Genomic DNA, 19,543 nt, shown 5'->3' with positions numbered 1-19,543 from the left:
GACTATAATCTGCATGCAGTATGCTACACTGTCTAGCATAGGACCTGCATAAATCTTGTTGTTTATTTGTACAAGCTCTGCCTTTGGTTGGGATAATTCTTTTTAAGCTTTGCTTTTGGCAACATAGCATTATCTTTTTCAGATATTTCTTTCTTTAACATCTCAAGCACAAACATCTTCCCTCCTACAAATGTTGCAGAAGTGTGATGTACTGTTGCAAGGAGCTCTGGGAGTTTGAAAGTCAAGCTCCTTAACCAGGCACACAAAGGCAACCCAGTCCTTACATAGCAGTGGACAGGAAGCTTTGAGTTGGCTTTAGCTACTGCAATTACTTGATGAGAGGACAAAATAATACTAGGTCACACTAGGACATAGAAGTTAGGTCACTGTGTACTCAAATGGGCCAGGAAATAAAGCCCATTTTTCCTGGAAGTTGTCTTTTCACCTGAATAATGCTTGGAAACTTCATGTTGTTTCTAGCCAGCTTCCAGTTGAGAGAGAGACAGCTGTCTGGCAAAAACAGCTCTCTGCTTCCTGTTGTTCTTTCAATTAAACCTTGTACATGGGAATACTGTCCATAACCTAGAAGAGTAATGTTTTTTATCTGCTTTTAAAAGGCCAAAATATGCATTGCTGGATGAATGTACAAGTGCTGTAAGCATTGATGTGGAAGGAAAGATATTCCAAGCTGCAAAAGCTGCTGGGATATCCCTGCTTTCTATAACACACAGACCTTCTCTTTGGTAAGTATATTCAGGGCTTTATCATGGTCCTTGCTTTTAGCTCTCTGACAAGCAGTGGAGTGGCCTTTATTCTTTTTACTGGGACAGTTGTTTAGTCAATATCTACTGCAGTTTCTAAGATAAGTTGTCTACAACAGTAGTGGTGTAAATTAATTTTGCATGGATTTTTTTCATTCTTGGAAAGATATTTATTCATCCCTCTTATTTTTTTAACATGTTTAAGTTATTAATATGCAGATGTCTAAGAGGTAATTAATTAGTCTATACCGCAGCCACAACAGATATCACCAGGTTATTCTGTAGAGGTGACAAGATACCTGAGGTGTCCTGGGCAAGTTTCCCAGTGCAGGGAAAAGATGGGAAACATGGCAAGTGGTTAAAGTATACTTTGTTTTTCCATAGGAATACTATGTCTGCTTTTTTAACAGTTGTGTCCTCTATCTGCAGCATTTAGCTTCTTGATTTTTTCAGAGTTTAGGGGGAGAGAAATAAAAGGATAGGTTAAGCTTTTGGTATTACAAAGGATGATATGCAAGAAGTCATGAATATGAGTCTGGAGATGAGTCTCTTTTCAGTCCAATGTCATAAGCCATTGAGTTTATTAAAACTGTCACATTTCTTGGATGGGATTTATAATCAGTTTTTATGATGCATTTTACCTTCTGTAATTTATAGTGATAAATTCCACAGTCATACCAGCAGCTCTGAGGGAACTCTCTGCTCTTCCTCTGGCACCTCCTGAAAAATGTTTTGTCAGGTCTTGACAAACTCCACATGTACACCTTTGAATATTTTCAATGCACACACCCTGATACTTACTGAAAGATCTATGACTCCTACACAGACTTTTATTTTGTCCCCTTGCAAACTGAACCATGTTTTAGGAGTAAAGTTACCTGTAGCCAACCTTGTAAGACACAGGGGAGCAAACGGAGGTGTAATTGAACAAACTTGAGTTTTATCATTAGGATCAGGTGCATCATGCCTGCCTCACTGTATTTGCTGCTAAGGAGGTAAGACATCTATCAGAAAGGGAAGTAAATAAAATAAACTGGGACTAGAACTCCTGAGGGAGAAATGAACCTTGTCTGATGCTGCTGGTCTAGCTCCTGGGGAAAAAGGCATCTGATGGAGTTGTAGTGAAGGCAACTGTAGCCACAGTGTTTCTAAGATGGAGGCAGTGAGAGGGGGCCACCATATTGGCCAGAGACAGCAGGTGATGAGTGGACCTTCCATGGTCCTGCTGCCCACTGCTGCCAGCATCCCTGCAGGTGAGGAGGAGCTCAGAGCCCCATATGGGCTGCAGAGGCAATGACTGCCCTAGCTGGGAGCCCACACCAGTGCTGTTACTTCCAGCTGGCACCCACCGAATTTCACTATTGGCCTGGGGCAGTCCTGGTGACAGTCTTTGAAATACCCAAATCCCTTATGAAAGAGTGTCCTAGGATGAGGAGTCATTGAAAAAAAAGTCTTATCCAGTGATCCAGAACTGGGTGACAACTCAAATTCCTGAGAGGCACCTTTGAAAAGAGACACATACATCTAAATTTGCATGCAAAAGCACACCATCTGTTCCCTGAGCCATGACTAATGTTTTCATTTCTGCTGCAGGAAGTACCACACTCACTTGCTGCAGTTTGACGGACAAGGCGGCTGGCGGTTCGAGCAGTTGGACACTGCTATCCGCCTATCCTTGAGTGAGGAAAAACAGAGACTGGAATCCCAGCTTGCAGGAATTCCTAAAATGCAGCAGAGACTGAATGAACTGTGTAAAATCCTGGGAGAAGATTCAGTGCTTAAAACAATGGACAAAGAGGAATAAATAATTTATGGTTTATGTTTTTAAAAGTATTTTTTTAGTTAAAAGCATTACAAATTCAGCCATTATCCTTTGCATGCATTGTGACAGAGGCTTAGAGCATAGCAAAACACAGCCAGCAGAAAATAATGCTCTGAACGCTATGTAAGACTTTAGTGTTTTAGTATTAAGGAGGAAAGTGGTTGAACTGTGAAAATAAGCAGGTGCACAGAGTATAAGATTAGTCATTACAGCTTACGTTAATTCCTAGTGAAAGCCCGATTCACTGCAAGAAACGACCAACACACTTAGGTTGTAGGTGAATTTTTGCCTGAGCCTCGGCCTGCAGAATGTGCTCTTGTACCGGGTCACTGTGTGCGTATGACATGCCTGCTACGCAGAGCAACCGGGCATGACACTCAGGCATGGAGCACAGCAGGGGCACTACCTGGGTGAGTATGCAGATGCATGCAAAAATCTCATTTGGGTATAAGGAACATTCTCTCAGCCCGTGTAAAACAAGACTTCTGTTCTACTACTGAATAGTATACTTGCCTTTACCTGCATTTCCATAGGAAATAATGTAATAGGCTGACCAGAAGACAACGTGTCTGAGCAACCCACTGCCCTCATGACAGAGAAGCTGTAATACAAGTGTAATACACTTGTACTTTTTGCCATTGCACATAGCTTCAGAGGCTCTTTGCCCTTCATGATATATCAGTTCCTTCAGGGGATTATTTATGTCCCTTACTCAGTAACCTCTGGTGGTGTGGATGGAGCACTGGGCCTGGCATCAAGTGATTTAGTTTTCGCTTGACTAAATCATTCATCTGCTCCATGGGTCTGATCCAGCTGGCATCCATGTCTGACCCAGTTCCTCCTTTGGCATAATCACAGTATAGACACTTGTTTGTTCCATGAGACACTTTGTGATGGGAATGACTGTAGGAGAAGGAAATGGCAGTTTCTAACAATACACTGAATTCTCAGACATGGCTGTCCTGCCAAATGAAATGCTCAGCACTTACAAAGGTCTGTGAAAAGTTGGAGCATTTGGTAACCACTAATGCCATGTTTTGGTGGAGTGGCTGAACATTGTCCTCCCCATGAGCAAATGCACTGGTTAACAGCCTTGCTTTCAGATGCACTCACTGATTGTCCCATCAGCTTTTCAGTTCAGGTCCCCAATCAGTCAGAAGGTGCTTTTAACAGAGCTGCCTGAGACAGTGCTGGCCTGAGTGCCTTGCTGAATGCAAAAGCTGGAGAATTAGAAATAAAGATGTGAATGTATTTAAGAGCTCCTGTTCTCTCTGACTGCAAGTGCGTGATGAATGGGCAGCTCAGGAGTGAAGATCTGGAGGAGTGAGAGGCTTTGCAGATGCGTAAATGAGCCTTAGCCAGATGTAGCAATCCTGAAGTTTGTTGGTTCTTTTTTTTTCCCCAGAAGTGTGATTTCTTAGAAGATTTCTGTCTGTGTTCTTAGTCTGAGAGAGGCAGTGCATAAACTGCTAAGAGCAATTTGGAGAGGAGAAATATTTTAGGGGCATTTGCTGAGCTGGAAATGTTTTAGCATCCTGAAGTTAATATAAACTGTTTCTTTTTTCTGATTGCTTCAAGAACAAGACAAAGGTGAATTAACTCCCATCTGCCATATCCCAGTCCAGTGCACTAACCATCAGCTCATATTCCTTCTCAGTGTGCTCAGCTTGCTGCTTGGTATGGCATTTGCAAGTCTGTTCCCTCCAGAGTCTGTGGCTTGAATGTTACCCTGTAACTTACCCTGGTGACAACAGTTGGCTCATTTCCTTAGTTTTTTCTGTAGAGCCCCCTGAGACATCTCAGTGATATAAAAGGAATGCTCCTATGAACCTTTGAAAGGGCTGGAAAATTAAGGTTCAAGATAATAAGATGTTGTGTTATAAAGCGCAGATGGAGGTCACTGCTGGGATGGCTGACATGTATGCATTTTAATTTGTAAATGTCTGTGCTTGTCCCTCTCCCTGAAGGTGAGCTTTCCCCCTTCTCATCTTCAAAGCAAAATTCGTAACTGCTAAAGAAAAAAAGAGTCAGCCAAGAATTTGTTCTCAGTGAGCGTAAGCGAGATGACTGATGAGTGTAAAAGCTTGCAGGTTTCTGATTGATGTTTCTCTAAGATGAGAGGAATCAGGGCACACCATGCACATACCCTTGTCCCCACTGCAGTGCACCCTGCTAGCACAAGGCAGCCACAAAGCCACCTTTCCACAAGCCTTTCCCAGGCCGGGACCTGAGGTGGAGGAAGGGGCATTGCTGCTCCCCACCTCTCCATTAAGCACTTTAACATGTGGCTGGGAACTAAGTCAGGCTTCTCCCATCCCTGAATGAGTGGGATACTGAAAAGTGCTGAAGAATTGGCCCAGTTTGGCACAGCTCCAGATATCCCACCAAAGCTCTGCCCCTGTACTTTGACTTGCTGGGAGCCATTATGGGCAAGTGCAGCACCTGAAATCTGCTGTGTGCCTTACAGCATCAAGCTGGATATTCCTCATGGCACAAAACAGATATCTTCTGAGGAAGCCATGTTTAGTACAAGAAAGTTTGTTTGCTGTCTTTTTTAATGAGATTATTCATAAAACATAAGAAATTTGTATATGTTACTGATGAAATGTTAATGAAAATTGAAATCACACCAGGATCAATCTTGTAGTATTTTCTTTAAAATTTGACATACATTTCTTGGATCCAGTAATAGACAACCATTCCCATTTAGCTGTAAAATTCTCTAGCATCTCACTCAGCTATTCGTGTTCCTGTAGGCATGGCAAGAGCAGTAGAAGCTGCTATGAGAAGAAACACTTCTCTAAACAAGTTTCTGAGTGATACCAAGCTGGTTTTAGAAGGAATTTCTGTACTAGTGGCTCGTTATTTTTCAAGTTAGTTTTGTGGCAGGAAGAGAAGCTGCCCTGAGGGTGTTTTCTGCAATCTTTCTGTATTGTTCCAAAGGCTAGTTGAGACCAGAGTCTCCATTTCTGTTTCGGGAGAGTTTTACAGGGCATAGTCCGGCTCATTTTGTGCTGCTTTGGGCCCAGCCTAGCAGAGGTGCATGCTCCCTGGTCAGGAGTGGCTCAGGGAAACACTGTTCTGGAGACAGGGCATGGGGAGCACACGGCCCTAGCAGTGCAAGAGTGACCAAACGGGACAGGATACCTTGGCAGAAGTTTTTTTTTGTGGTTCAATGAGAGCTGCTTATGAATATTCATGTCCTTTTTGGTGTTCAGGAGCTGTGGCTCCCCAGGAGGCTGAAGAAGTGACTTTTTGGCCTCCTTTCTGCCTGTCATGTCTATCTGGAGCTAGCCAAACCCCATCAAGGTGTCTGTGCATTCAGGGCTGGGTACTGCCCAGTGCTGAGCACACCCAGCTCGGTGAGCACCCTCTCATCCCCCCAGGCTTAGGGCAAACTGGATTACCTGGGTCTGTTTGCACCTAGAGGAGGTGCAGGTGATGAGCAACACTCATACCTGCCTCAGGCAGGTAGTATCTGTACAATAAAAATATGAATTCTCCACATCAATGTGTTCAGATAATGCAAAGTGTTTTTGCAAGAATCTTCAGTATGAAAGGCCACATTTTTTGTGCATGGGATTTCACTCTTAACCTGGGAAGAGTTTGTTTTTCACTTAGCTTTGGGGTCAGACTCATTCCTGATTTGGACTTGGAAGTCCTCCTTCTGCAGGGACAGAAAACCCCATATACGTTTCAAATTAACTTTTCAAAAGCAGTGGGATTTGTATGAGTAGAATGGGATATTTTAGAGAAAATTGTATCTTAAAGCAAATGAACACATCTGCAGTCTACTCAAACTTATGGATGGTGATAATGCATGTCAAAGTCAAATTTCTGAGCCAATCATATAAAGAAATCCCCCTACTGAGCTGTTCATGAAGCTTAGGAGAATTGAACTCTTAATCAAAGGTGTCTTTGTTTTGTTTATGTTTGATATTAATGCCTTTTAAGAGCAGACAATTTATAAAGCAATAAAATGTGCTTTACAGTTGTAATTTATTCCAGCCTCAAATAAAACATGTTGCATTTACTTTCAGTTTGCAGTATTCCTTATGAGTCATTCACAAAGCAGTCAGGACCTGCCTGCATGTACTCTGTGATGGAGCAGGAGAGCTCGGGGTGGATGCTGTGCATTTTCAAGTTAAAACAAGTATTTCATTCCTAGGTCAGGCTGGCGTCAAAGGCTGCTCTGAGGTTTCTCATCTTTGGTGCCACCCACTTCAGTGTGTACCTGATTGATGACAGGAAGAGCTGCCACCCCTTGCTGGGGCTTTCTGCCAAGGGACTGTCAGCAGTGCAACATCGGGTGCCTCAGCAGCATCACTCCCAAAGGCTGTTGTTAGGGTTTTTGTAAGATACAGTTAATGCATAAAGCATCAGGGCCACAAATAATCAACAAGCAAGAGCTTGTTGATGGCCTAGCAGAGGAGGTAGTTTTTTCTTAGGGAGTATGAGGGCAATGGTTGGCTCCTTAGCAGCCTTGACACAGAGCTGGCTTGTGTCCAGCCCCTTTCCAGCTGTGTGGCAGAGGATGGTGAGGTACTGTGTGGTACAGGACTGGATTATGCAGCTGGGGAGCCAGTGGAGGTGGTGATCTTGAGAACTAGATTCTTATGGATTACTGGAGTCCAGTCCCCTGTGCCTCCCTTGCAGCCACTGCACCCACTCAGAGGGAGAGCAGTGGCAGAGAGTGAAGTCCAGGACATGAGCAATGAGAAATTCATCTTTGGGGGTCTCTGAGCAGGCTGTAGGACCAGGCTGGGGCTCATGCATCATGGTAGTGGAGAGGGTGAGCAGAAAGCTGAGGTTGCACTTCAGTTTTACCTTTTTTGACAAATACTTTGGTGTCTACTCCTTGGAGAGCATACCACTGATACCATGGGTTTGATGTGAAGTGCCAAAGTCCTGAGCCTCTGCTCAAGGGTTAGGTATTCCCAGAAGAGAGGGAACAGCAAGACTTACATCATGGGAGCTAAAAGGACTCAGGAAATATTCAGAGCAAAGGTGTTCAAAGACTTCCCACAAATTAAATTTTCTATTAGGTGGGGAATATCTGGAAGAACATCTTAATGCTCTCTCTGTATGGCTTATTTTTGATTATAGCTCATTCTGCTGTACCTGCTTTGTGTTTTTTAAATTAGTGTCTTTAACTAATGTGATACCATCTCTGAGAGGGTAACAGTGACTTTTCAAAAATGCTGCACTGACTCAATGCAAGTCTGATGTGTCTGAACAATCTGGTTTTAAACAGGTAATTAACAAAGGGAAAAAGAGATTGTGATGGTGGCTGATGCAGGGCTGAGGAGCCAGCTGGGTCCTGGGGCTGAGCTCCCAGTGAGACACCAGGCTGGGATGAGCTCTGGGAAAAAATAGTTTAGGAGAGCCCATGGGAGGAGCCCGATGTTAGAAAAAGAGAATAATGAAACCTGTCTTGGAAATAAAGTAATTGTGCAATAGTACATTAGTTTTCTTTTCTTGTCATCAAACATACAAAGACAAGCTATGCCTGACACAGCACTTCTAGGATAACACAACCAAAACCCCAAAACCACTCATTTATTGATCAACTCTAGCATGAAAAAAAAGTTGTCATAAAAGTTATTTATATTGAAACATCTTTGAAAGAGAGCTCATATTTGTTGGATTTTAGAGTTTCATTTCAAATATATCAGATTCACGATGCTTTTCAAAAAGACTTGAGTCTTTGGGAATTAGAAATTATTTTTATCTTAAATAATACAATAATGAAGCCAAATCTATTTATATTTAAAGCAACCTAAAAAATGGCATTCAGTAATTCCAATGATCTTGTTCTCAGTTAAAATGTTCTTCTCTTCAATTGTAGATACAGTGTGCCATAAATACATCAAGTTTATGAGGTACTTCTTTATCAGCTGGTGTTTACTGTGCTGGTGTGTTTGGAGATCTCAATCTTTATTACGTGGGTGTCACCCAGTCTTCCTTCCCACCCTTTTGTCCTGCTGGGATGGAGGCAGCACTGAGACATCTGGGGCTGGTGCCTTTGATGGCAAGTGCTGGAAGAGAGGGAGGGAGATGGTGGGTCCTGTCTAATACATCTGCTTTTTTTGATAGATCCAAACACTTGGAGGAAAATTCCTAAGGAGTAATGTCTGCACAACTAAAATGTAGCAGCTGGCAAGGTAATAATGAGTAGTAAGGTGCAGCAGCTGGTAGTGATAAAGCTGGGTTGGATGTGCATTTACAGTGACAGGAACTGAGCAAACACTTCCCAGCATCATTATACACATGCAAGGCCAGGTTGATTTAAAACTTACACAGCTCATACTTGTGAAAAACAAATACTCTTTTAATCCTAGTTCACAATTTTCATCAGAAGCACACAGTTGCCTTTATAGTACCCTTTGGAGTATTTCTAGGTAACCCATATGTATAATCTGTTCTTAAATAACAACATGCTTTGTCTGAGCTCTGCTATTCAACCAAAATCCCTTTATAAGCAGTGTGAAATGGCAGCCACAGAAGCAAAATTCTGAAAATCCCCATATCCTTGCTAGTACAAAATGAGCATACAAAGAGGTGCTGTTGCAGTCTCTTGCTGGCCTATTTTTATTTTTAATCATGTTACAGAGAATTCAACTCCTGTCTAATCACTAATGTTCCCTTATGTATGTGCCATGTGGCTCATTGCTGAGCATCAGAGGATGAGGACTCTTGTTTATTAGACTCTTGCTTAAATAATTCTGGGTAAAAAAAGAGTGATTAATGTATTTCATGCCAAGATGAAAGTGGAGGCAAGGTAATCCAGCCTGGGAGAACAAATGCACTTCCTTTGTAAGGACTTCTTCCCAGGGACTTCTGAAGGGAGCTTCAATTCCTCTTTCAAGTCATAGGCTGAAAACTGCTTCTGTCTGGCAGAGGATTTAATTAACAACCAGGGGGGAAAAAAACAAACAAACAAACAAAAAAAAACCAGTGGCAACATCAGTTTTAAAGGTTTTTTAAAGTCTCTGTTTCTTGATGAGCCTGATAGATGTTCCCTTAATTGATCTGATCTGTCAATTTCCTGAGATCCTCTCCCCTGCTCTGACACTGGGCAAGGATGGAGCTGACCTGTGAGAGGTGGGCCACCATCAAGGTGTTCCTCTGCCCCTGTGAGTGCCTCTGGGAAATCAGTGCACTGGCATAGGCCCCAACCTCCCCAACCTCTTCCCCTCCAAAAAAGGATTATTTCCTAAAAAATCTCTCACTCTCTTGACTTTCACTCCTATTTTGCCTGTCCAAATTTCCAGGGGAGTTTGGAGTTCTCAGGGTCACCTTAGAGACAAATCAGATGGACGCAAATCATGTTCTTACCTAGGACATAGTTTAGGGCTGTATCACTAAATACCTGCCTCATCTGCTCTAACTGTAAGGCCATGTTCACAGCATTTTAGGTCAGTTTATTTAAAGCTGTGCTTGAAGATGAGTGTTTACTTTGCTTATTCAGAGCAGCTTATGCTCCTGCAAGAGACATAAATGAGATGGAGAAGCTGGAAGTAGACAAATTCAGACTGTAATGAAGCCAGGACAGGTTCTACTTCTGATGGGTGCTGGGGTACCCCAGCAGAAAGTGCCTGTTTGGCACAGGGTGCTGTTTGATGGCATCTATGGATTGTGTTAAGTGGTGCCAAACCAGTCCCTCCTGGCCAGCAGGAAAGTGGGAGCTCCTGTGCTGCTGGAGTCAAGGACTGCAGCACCCTGTGCATTCATAGCCACCCTGCTGAGCTCTCTGCACAGGAGAGCTACAGTGGGCTTGGGAGGAAAGGACTGGAGACCTGGAGCCATGAAGGACGAGTCTCTCTGGCTCTTCTGCATTTGTTGGAAGCAAGTACAGGCAGACCTGAGCTGCCCTGCCCCAGCACCCATGAAAGGACATTTAGTCAGTGTTGCCTACTCTGAAATGCACTCACTTCTCTCAGGAGCTGCCCTGCATTACCCAGTGCCAGGCAGAACATGATGCTGGGCTGTATGAAATGCAGTGCTGGGCTGCCTCAGGTCAGAGCAGGCTCCTGCCACACCAGCCCAGAGCATGGCCAGCAGACCTCTGCTGTCTGCACCTGCCTGCCCAGACAGGTCTTAGGCTGGTATAATCTACCTGGGCCTGTGCTTTAATCCTATCTGGCTGTCACTATCTTTTAAAGGGCTTTTTTGATTTCTTGTGGGTAGAGGCAGAAGAGGCATGGCTACACGCTCTCCTGCAGAACGAGGCGTGTGTGAGCAGAAACTATTTCCTTTGTTGCCCTTGAAGATGAGTCCTCACCCACAGTGGCTCAGGTAAGAACTCTGCTGTGTGCCATGAAGAGCTTTCAGGCTGAGAGTTTCACCAGAAATGCACTCCATGAGCATTCAGGAATACTCCAGTCCTGGGAGAGTTCTTCATCTTCTGTCTTGCTCCTTTAACTCAGTCAGAAGGTCCTGCAGCTGACCAGATTCAGGCACATATACACAAGCTTTTGTGTATTGTCTCTTTTGTCTGAGAGGCTTATCATTCCTGTTCCACATGTAATGCTAAGCCTCAGGAATGCTGTTTGGAAGGTGCTGCTAGAACTCCAGTCTTGTGGGCTTCTGGCAGGAGTGAAAAGTGATGCTGAGTTGAAGACCATACTGAGCAGTGGAGCCAAATTGTTGCTGATGAAACACAGAGCATGTGAGGGAAAATAAACAAAGCAAATGTTTGAACCATAAAGCTTAGAGTCACCAGTCAGCAGTCACTCAGCTGTTCTGAAAAGGTTTCCTTAATGACACTGATTAGATTATTAGAGAGGAACTTGAAAGAACCCACATTACTGCTGAGTTGGCAGACTCCTATCAGCATAGCATTGCCAAGGTTTGCTCCCAATCCAGGCTTGCTTCCTTTACAGTAATTTCCTGTAAAGATTATTGATAGTGAGTGAGTTCCAATGATGACATGTGCAACTCCTCTTGCCATTAGTGGGCTAAGAAATGGTCATTATTTTCAGGCATAACATATAAAATAGTGACTGTATTCATGATCCTTAACATTATGAAGGCACTTAACAGTTTTGTTTTATATTAACATAATTTTAAGGTGCTTAGTTGGTCTTGGTGTGACTGACTATGCAATATACTGCATATTTAATTGGTGAGTTGTGAAGGCAAAATTATTCACAAATCCTAAATTCCTTCCCAAATTATTTTCCCCACTGTTTACACACTACATTACTAAGTTGGAGCAGCACTGCTGTGGGCAAGGCTCAGTAACCACGGCATTTCCCAAGAGTTTCATGACTTTATCTCTTCCAGGCTGACATTTTCCTAGCTGAATACTCATCTGCTACACTTAGGAAGCCTGCAGTGAGGATGATGTAAGCTTTGCAGGTGCAAATCAAAGATTAATTGAATTTGGCCTTTAGTTATTCTTTGTTTAGTTAGTTTAGGACTGACATGACTGATAAGCTAAGGGGGGAAAAAATTGGGAAAAAAATGAAACACATTAAAGTTTCCTTCCAGTCAGTTCCAGCACTCAAACCAGTGCTGTCTGCCCTTACAGAAACCAGCTGTAGTAGGCTGGGAAGAGCTCTCATGCTGCCTAGGGCATAGCTTTGATCAAACAGCCTCAGCTTGTCTCTCACAAAGCTTTCCTAATGCACCTGATATGGGATCCTGCCTGAGATAATGAATCATAGTGCATTTAAAAGAAAGTAAAGGATTAATGTCAAACTCTGCCTCTAATCCAAACCAGCACCTTGATCATTCCTCCAGTCTGCAGAGTGGTGGGACAGCAACAGTCCTGGGCATCAGCTCGTGGGCTGAGCACCCATGAATGTAGGTCACTGCCAAATGAGAGGCAGAATCGATATTTCAGGGTGCATTGCTCCCTCTAGCTTATGAGTTCTGTGGAAGAGGTAGGAGAACTAAAACTAATTTTTAGACAGCCTGACTGGAGGGCAAAATCATCTTAATTAAATCTCATACACTCTTCCTCTGATCCAGCAGGCAGATGGTGTGTCCCTCCTGCTCTTTGAAGAGGTTAGCCCAGAAAAGCTTCCAGAGAGCAGATCTGAGACTGTCAGAGATCACTGACACTGTCTGTCTGCCGACAGACCATAGAGTTTGAAGACAAGAGACAATGGGACATGCTCCTGACACTGTCATTCCAAGGTGAAATAAGGGGAGGAAATGGAAATTTTGGAATTTCAGGTTTTTTCTGCTTGTGCTTCTATTTATTCACTGAGTTTTGAGCACAGCTGTTTACAACCTGGTAGTCTTTCTCAAGAGGAGGTGCTGGTGAAGGTCCAGAACAGGGAGCTGGCACACAGCACAGGCAGCACCTCCCCAGCACACACACCCACAGCACTGCTGTGCATTTGGCCTTGCCTGTGCTTTATATTTTCAGGATTTATTCCCTGGTTGTGAAACTAAAAATAAGTTCCTTTTTATTTATTTTCTTTTTTTAAAAATCTGAGTATATTTTCCCTTTACTTGCCTCCATAGAACTGGAATTCCCAGGGCAGGGTAAAATCCAGCTCTTAAGAGATTTGTGATACAAAGGGTGAGAATTGGCTTTGTTGAGAAAATAGGTTAGTTGCTCTGATCTGTTCCAGCTGAAGCATTTGTGCTGTTTTGGAAGCAGAGCTGGCTCCCCCAAACACCATGTCCTGGCCCCAGTGAAGGAGTGGGGCTGAGCCAGCAGCAGTCCTGGTGTCCTGCAGGGCTCCTGGACAAGGACACCTCCCAGTGCACCCTGCTGCTCTGCCAGCCTGCACTGGGGAAGTGAGTGGGGAAGAGGAAACACCACTCCTTTCTCATGCTGATGGGGTGAGGTTCAAGGCTGGGAGGCTGCAAGGGCAGCTGCACCTCAGTGGAGCCAAAAGCCAGAGTGTGGTGGAGGAAAGGGAAAGCTGGGGAAGAGGGAAGCCAGGGAATGCTTCCCCTCTGGGGGCAGTAGAACTTTCTTTTGAAGACTAGAAGCAGTGCATCTTTGAAGTCTGTTTCCAACTGAGTACATAAGAGCTCTGAGGGTGTTCACATAACACAGATGCCTGGCAGTAGTTCCAGGGGTTGTGCAAGGGCTGCCATGAAGTCAACCAAGGATGAGCTGGAGGAGCTGCTCCCCAGGCAGAGCAGTGGGGTGGGACTGCCAGCCAAGGACCCATCCCTCACCATCTGATAGGGCAGGTGGGGCAGCTAGAAAACCACTCTTTCCATGGCAGGGAGCCCTCATTCCCACTCCAGAATAGCCAGCCCCAGCCAGGGGAGCTGCTGCCCACCTTTAGTGAATCATTAGAGCCAGTCTCCCTTCAACCCCTTCAGCCAGTATTGTATGGGCCAATAAAATCTTAATGCTTCTTTTTCAACCCATTTGTAGAACTTCTTTGAACCCCTGGTCCTTATGGGACACCTGGATGCCTTTGGGAACCTCTGTCCACATCCAGCCATGACCACAGCAATGCCTTTCTGACATGCTATGGTTTCTCTGTCTGAACACCAGCATGTCCAGCATCCTCCTGTTGTGCTGGAAGACACTCATCCCAGGCCACCCACTGATAAACCCACCAGTGATAAACATGATGAGTGTGTGGGGCACAGGGACAGACTGCAAAGGCCACCCAGTGCTTTGTGTGTGGCATGTGCTGACATGAGTACCCACAACAGCCAGCTCCTCATCACTCCAGAGTAGGAGAACAGCTGAACTGGTGACTGTTGAGTGGCTGGGACAGAAAGCAGTGCACGAGGGCTCTTGGTGGATTGCCAATCAGCCCACATGGATGTGAAATTATTCTTTATTTCCACTGTAATCAAGATTTATGAGAGCTATCAATGTGTGGATGCAGCACCCTCAATGTTGCCAGCACAGACTGACACCCATGCATACCTTTAGATTTGTTTCCTGGAGATTATCAATTGTGTCCTGAACACGATGGCAAGATTGGAATGTTTCTACCCTGCTGCTTGCTGCAGCCTGGGAAATATGTGGGCAAAGCTTTATGGTGCTTTTGCCTCTTCTGCATAGTTCTTCCTCTGCAGTAGATGCTGCCTTGATATGGCTCTCATGGCATGCCACATGTATTGTGTAAATGACTGTGGAAAATAGGTTTTCCTACAGGTGCTGCTGCACGTGCCACAAACAGCTGGACCTGCGAGTTACAGAACATGATGAAATGATTCCCTGCCTGTTCTCACCTAGAGTTATTTCAGTACCATTTACCTAACCTGTTAGGTGATTCCTAACCTGTTTCTTCATGCTTCAAAACTAGGTTCTACGTGCTGGGGGTGGCTTGCACAATGTTTCCAATGCAGAGTTCAAACACTTCTGATAGCTTAATGAAGAAAAATAGAGCAAGATTTCATGTTTGCTAATGCCACACCTTGAGCAATTTTTCGTAAAAATAATGATATTTTAACAAAACAACAAATACTGGATTGTTGTTATCTTAATATTTCTGGTTTACAAGCCTTCAATATGTGGTTAATCTGAGTTTTCATACTTTCTTTGTCAATATGAGTGCTGGATACTTTCCTATTAATCTGGAAAGATTTTACTCTTGCATATCTATGGGTCTGCAGGAGTTTGGCCTTTATGAAAAACATCACATCTTTGAAACTTTTCACAACAAGATAACACGACAAGATTTAGCCCAACTACAAAATTTTAAAAATAACTCTGTCTTTATGCCATATAACAAAACAAAACATTAAGAAAAGGTTATTTTATTTTTTATTTTATGTGTATACCTTTAAACTCAGTCAAGGGGAAATTTTAGTCTTCCCAGAAAAGATTTCACAAGATTTTATGTATAACTAAATCGAGGGTTGTATTACAGTACATAAATCACAGTGTTTTCTACTCAAAAACTTGTTGGGTAATAGAAGATAGCTCAGCAGGTGGCTGGCTGATGGTTGATGACAGTAACAGGGTAAAGTTCAGATTCATTTCAAAGAACATGACCCACAGGTTAAAAAAGAAATACTGTAAGTAGTAGTTCCGTTAGAAAATATACAGGAATGTCTGTATAATTAAGAATGTTTTATTGAGCATTCTGGAGAAACACATTCAGTTACCCTAAAGACTGAATGGCAAATTAGATAGTGATGAATATTGAGTTATTATGTAGAAGGATTCTGGGCTATTGGGCCTTAAGCACAACTAATTGATTATTCTTGCTGCCCCCTAACTTAGTGTTTAGAGGGAAAAGGCAGCACAAAGACTGTAATGGCAAATTCTGTCTTTCTAAGGACATGGCTGCACACATCACTGCCTAGCCAAGGGGAGGCAGGAATTGCCTCTCAAAAGCAGCATTACACCAGTTCCTTTGGTTTTAACTCAAATTCTAAACAAACTTTCTGTGGGACTCAGGAGAGTTTGCCAGGTCAACAAGCTGCCACATGTCTGAGTGGTTCAGCTTAGTTTGAAAGACAGTTTGGAAGCTGTGTGAACATGTACCCATAGTGGACAATTATATAAAAGACTGCCCATAGGGGTAGCTTACTGTAACCCCAGTTATTCACAATGTGGCTTGGACTTTGGTATGTAAATAACTATTTATTGGTAATTATCATTGGTAATCACATGGCAAAGTACAGGCTACCAGCACCACTCATCTGCTGTACAATGTACAAGCAAGGAGCACCTCACCAAGGACACAGGAAAACTTCTCTCTCTTCTGAGTGACACTGGGGGTTTTGCTCTGAGGGTATCTTGTGACAGGGGTGTCATGTACACATGTCACAGGCCTGCATGACATCATGCACTTCATGCTTGAGCAAGAAGGAAGTGAGTTAGAACTTTGTCCCACAGTTTGTCAAGCAGCAAAACGTGGTCACTGTTTTACCAGGTAAATAGAGAAATTCAGAGCACAAAGACTGTTTTTGGGTCTTCAGTCTAAAAACCTTAACTCTGTAAAAGGGACTGGTGTTAAAATTCTCTGTAATACTCTGAGGGCTTCTTTGTGTCCTGCCCCCATCTAGCACCTGAGCTAGTCACCATTCAGGTAGCAGCTGGGTTTATTGCATTTTACTTTGTCAATGAGGAACATGGAAGGTACCCAAAATAAGCTCCCAGAAAAAAATTCTGAATTGCTGTTATATCGACCTAACTGAGGAATTAGACTGAGCAGGAAAATGTAAATAGGAAGAATAAATATCAACAAATATTCCCTATATATTTGTCCTGTGCCTATAATGATAATCAGTTCCCTCTTCTTTTGACTGGAGCAGCAGCACTGATTTTCAGGCAAGTGAGCTCCATCTATCCATGTGCTTGTCTGACAATTATTTGCTCTTCTCTTTAGTTTTTGATAGTTTTTTTAAATCACCTCGCATATTGAAGCCTTCAGGATGCCTTCATGAAAGGCTTCTGTAGCAGAATGAGTATCAGGGGTATCAAGGTACTGCTGTAACGAGAAGGACTGCAGAGCTGGGAGACTGAGGGATTCTGGGGAGCAGTTATTTTTTCATCCATTCTTCTTGTCAAAGGGAAGGGGTTTGAAAGGGCCAGTCAAACCTGGTGACTCAACAAATGGTTACAGAACTGGGGCCACAGCCAGGGGTTGGCTGCTTAGACCATGGGTCCCACTGAAAAACCTGGACTACTGATGGGGCCCATCTGCCAGAGAAAGGGAAGAGGATCTTTGGTCAAGGGCTTGCCCAGCTGGTGAAGAGAGCAAAGGTTCCAGGGGAGGGAAACCTCAGTCCTTTCCAGACCTACCAGTTTGAAGCCAGGGAAAGCAAGAGATGCCCAGACACTGAAATGGAATCACAGGTCAGCAGCAGAGCAGCTGAAGGGCAGCACAGTGGAACTCCAGACACTGCAGCCAGAGTTGGTTTCAGTGGGGACCCTTCCCTGCCCCTGTGCACGGGGGATGAGCAGGAGCAGGCACAGACCTGCACACCCTGCAGGGCTGTGATCTCTGTCCTGGGATGGCTGCTGTGACAGCAGGGTTGGAATGGAAGGACGTGGCTCTTGGGGAAGGACAGGCAGGAGGGATGAGGGGAGATGTCACCCTCTGTGACAGCTGCAGTGCATGGAGCAAAGTCTGGGGGAAGAGCAGCCAGCCCAGGGCCTGGGTCAGGGTTAAAGGGAGGCAGGGAGAGGTGACATTGTGGGGGATCTGCACAGCTGCCAGGCCAGGAAACACAGGGATCCTCTCTGGGGGTTCTCACATTCAGCAGTCCTGGTGTCCTTGGGGGGCTTCATCCATCCCAGTATCTGTTGGAAGGACAACACAAGAGAGCAGAAACAATCCAGGAGATCCCTGGAATGCATTGGTTAACTTCTCCAAGAGAGAGGGGAGCCAGCAAGGAGAGGTTCTTTGCTGGACTTTATTTTCACCCACAAGTAGGATGTGGTGGGGAATGTGAATCTCCAGGGCAGCCTGGGCTGCAGTGACCATGGAGTGGTGGAGTTTGAGATCCTCAGGGTGGTGATTAGGGTGCACAGCAAGCTCAATACCCTGGACTTCAACAGAGCAGATTTTGGCTTAATCAAGAATCTGCTTGATTGAGTGCCATGGGAGAAAGCTCTGGAGGGAAGAGAAGCCTGAGAAAGGTGGTTAATATTCAAAGGTCACTTCCCCCAAACTCAGAAGTGATGCAAAGAAGAAGTCAGCAGGACTGGGAGAATGAAGAGCTGCCCACTGTTGGAGAAGATCAGGTTTCACACCATCTAAGGAACCTGAAGGTGCACAGGTCCATGAAACCTGATGAGATCCATCTGTGGGGTCCTGAGATGGAGGAAGTGGGTAAGCCAATATAGTTGTGGTGGTCCAGTGAAGTTACCACTGACTAAAAAAGGGGAAACATAACCTGCATTTTTAAAAAGGGAAAGAAGAAAGAATTCAGAACTACAGATCTTGGTGCCCTGAGTGTTCAAGGCCAGGTTGGATGGGGCCCTGAGAAACCTGATCTAATGGAAAGTGTCCCTGCCCATGGCAGGAGGGTTGGAACAAAATGGTCTGTAAGGTCCTTTCAAAACCAAACCATTCTATGAATAATCTTAGGACTAAATTGAATTATGATGATGAAATCTGCAAGATGGTTACTTTACCCTGCCCAAACATAAAAAGAAGGATTTATTAGACATCTGCTAAAAATGATTGATAGTCAGTGTCTGTATCTGCTTTAATATAATTTTAGTCTGAGATCTTGAATGTTTCCATATTTGCTATAAGGAGAGGCTATGGTTAGTTAATCCAAGAGCTATAGAATGCCCTGTTGTTGCAGGAGGTACAATGTCACTTTTTAAAGTTTTAAAACAAAACAGTTTTCAGCAGAGGCCTCCCAGACCGTGGGTTTGCAAGCTGTGCTTGGGAAACAACACCTCTCAAGCCATTGCTCAAGCCAATGAGAACCTGCTTGCTCAAGGTGTGCCTTATACACACCCTGTTCTGCTATATAATTCATGGTAATTATATGCTCTATGAAAACACAGAACAAAACCAGAACTGGGAACAAATAGACAGTCTGGGAAAAAAAAAATCTTTGGTCTGTAACAATTTTTAAACAGGTGCCATTTTCTTGCTCCTGCAAAAGCTATCATCACAGCAGAGCAGGACTGGCTTCTTGCTTGCAACTGGCCTCACCCTTGCCAAACTTTCCTGACAGTGGGCATGCTGTGTGGGAACAGAAAGAGGTCCCCAGGGAATAACCAACTCTCCCAAGCTGGCATTAACACAGCTGGCATTAATACTTTTTTCCTTCCCCAGACCCCATGGAACAAACAGGGAGGAGGCTTGAGCAGCTGCCTGGGGCAGTGGAGCAGGGCTTGCCCTCTCCTTGCACTGGGGTACAGTCCAGCACCACTCAGTTTGAAGGGTAGGACTGGTGACTCTGCTTCCTCTGAAACAAAAGCCAAGGTGCCAGACTGGGGAGGGCAGAGCAGCAGGCCCTTGGTGACAGCAGGGATCTGAACTGCTACTGGTGTCATTAATGTAGGGCTACATACTCTCCTTGCATGGGGCCATAAACCTGAAATTTA

The 19,543-nt window shown here is 44.2% G+C and overlaps 1 protein-coding gene across 1 annotated transcript in view; it reads left to right on the top strand.

Moving 5' to 3' along the window:
* Positions 1 to 6,622, top strand: part of ABCD2 (ATP binding cassette subfamily D member 2) — a 41,029-nt gene extending 34,407 nt beyond the window's left edge. The window contains exons 9-10 of the mRNA XM_056482046.1: positions 618 to 743; positions 2,355 to 6,622. Of these exons, the coding sequence (XP_056338021.1) occupies positions 618 to 743; positions 2,355 to 2,565 (337 nt within the window). The 3' untranslated portion in view covers positions 2,566 to 6,622. The remainder of the gene's footprint in view (positions 1 to 617; positions 744 to 2,354) is intronic.
* The last annotated feature ends 12,921 nt before the right edge of the window (positions 6,623 to 19,543 follow it).

Source organism: Oenanthe melanoleuca, chromosome 1A, assembly GCF_029582105.1.
Source record: "Oenanthe melanoleuca isolate GR-GAL-2019-014 chromosome 1A, OMel1.0, whole genome shotgun sequence".
Lineage (NCBI taxonomy): Eukaryota > Metazoa > Chordata > Aves > Passeriformes > Muscicapidae > Oenanthe > Oenanthe melanoleuca.
The sequence above is the reverse complement of the archived record's forward strand: the minus strand, read 5'-3'. Positions and strand labels throughout refer to the sequence as shown.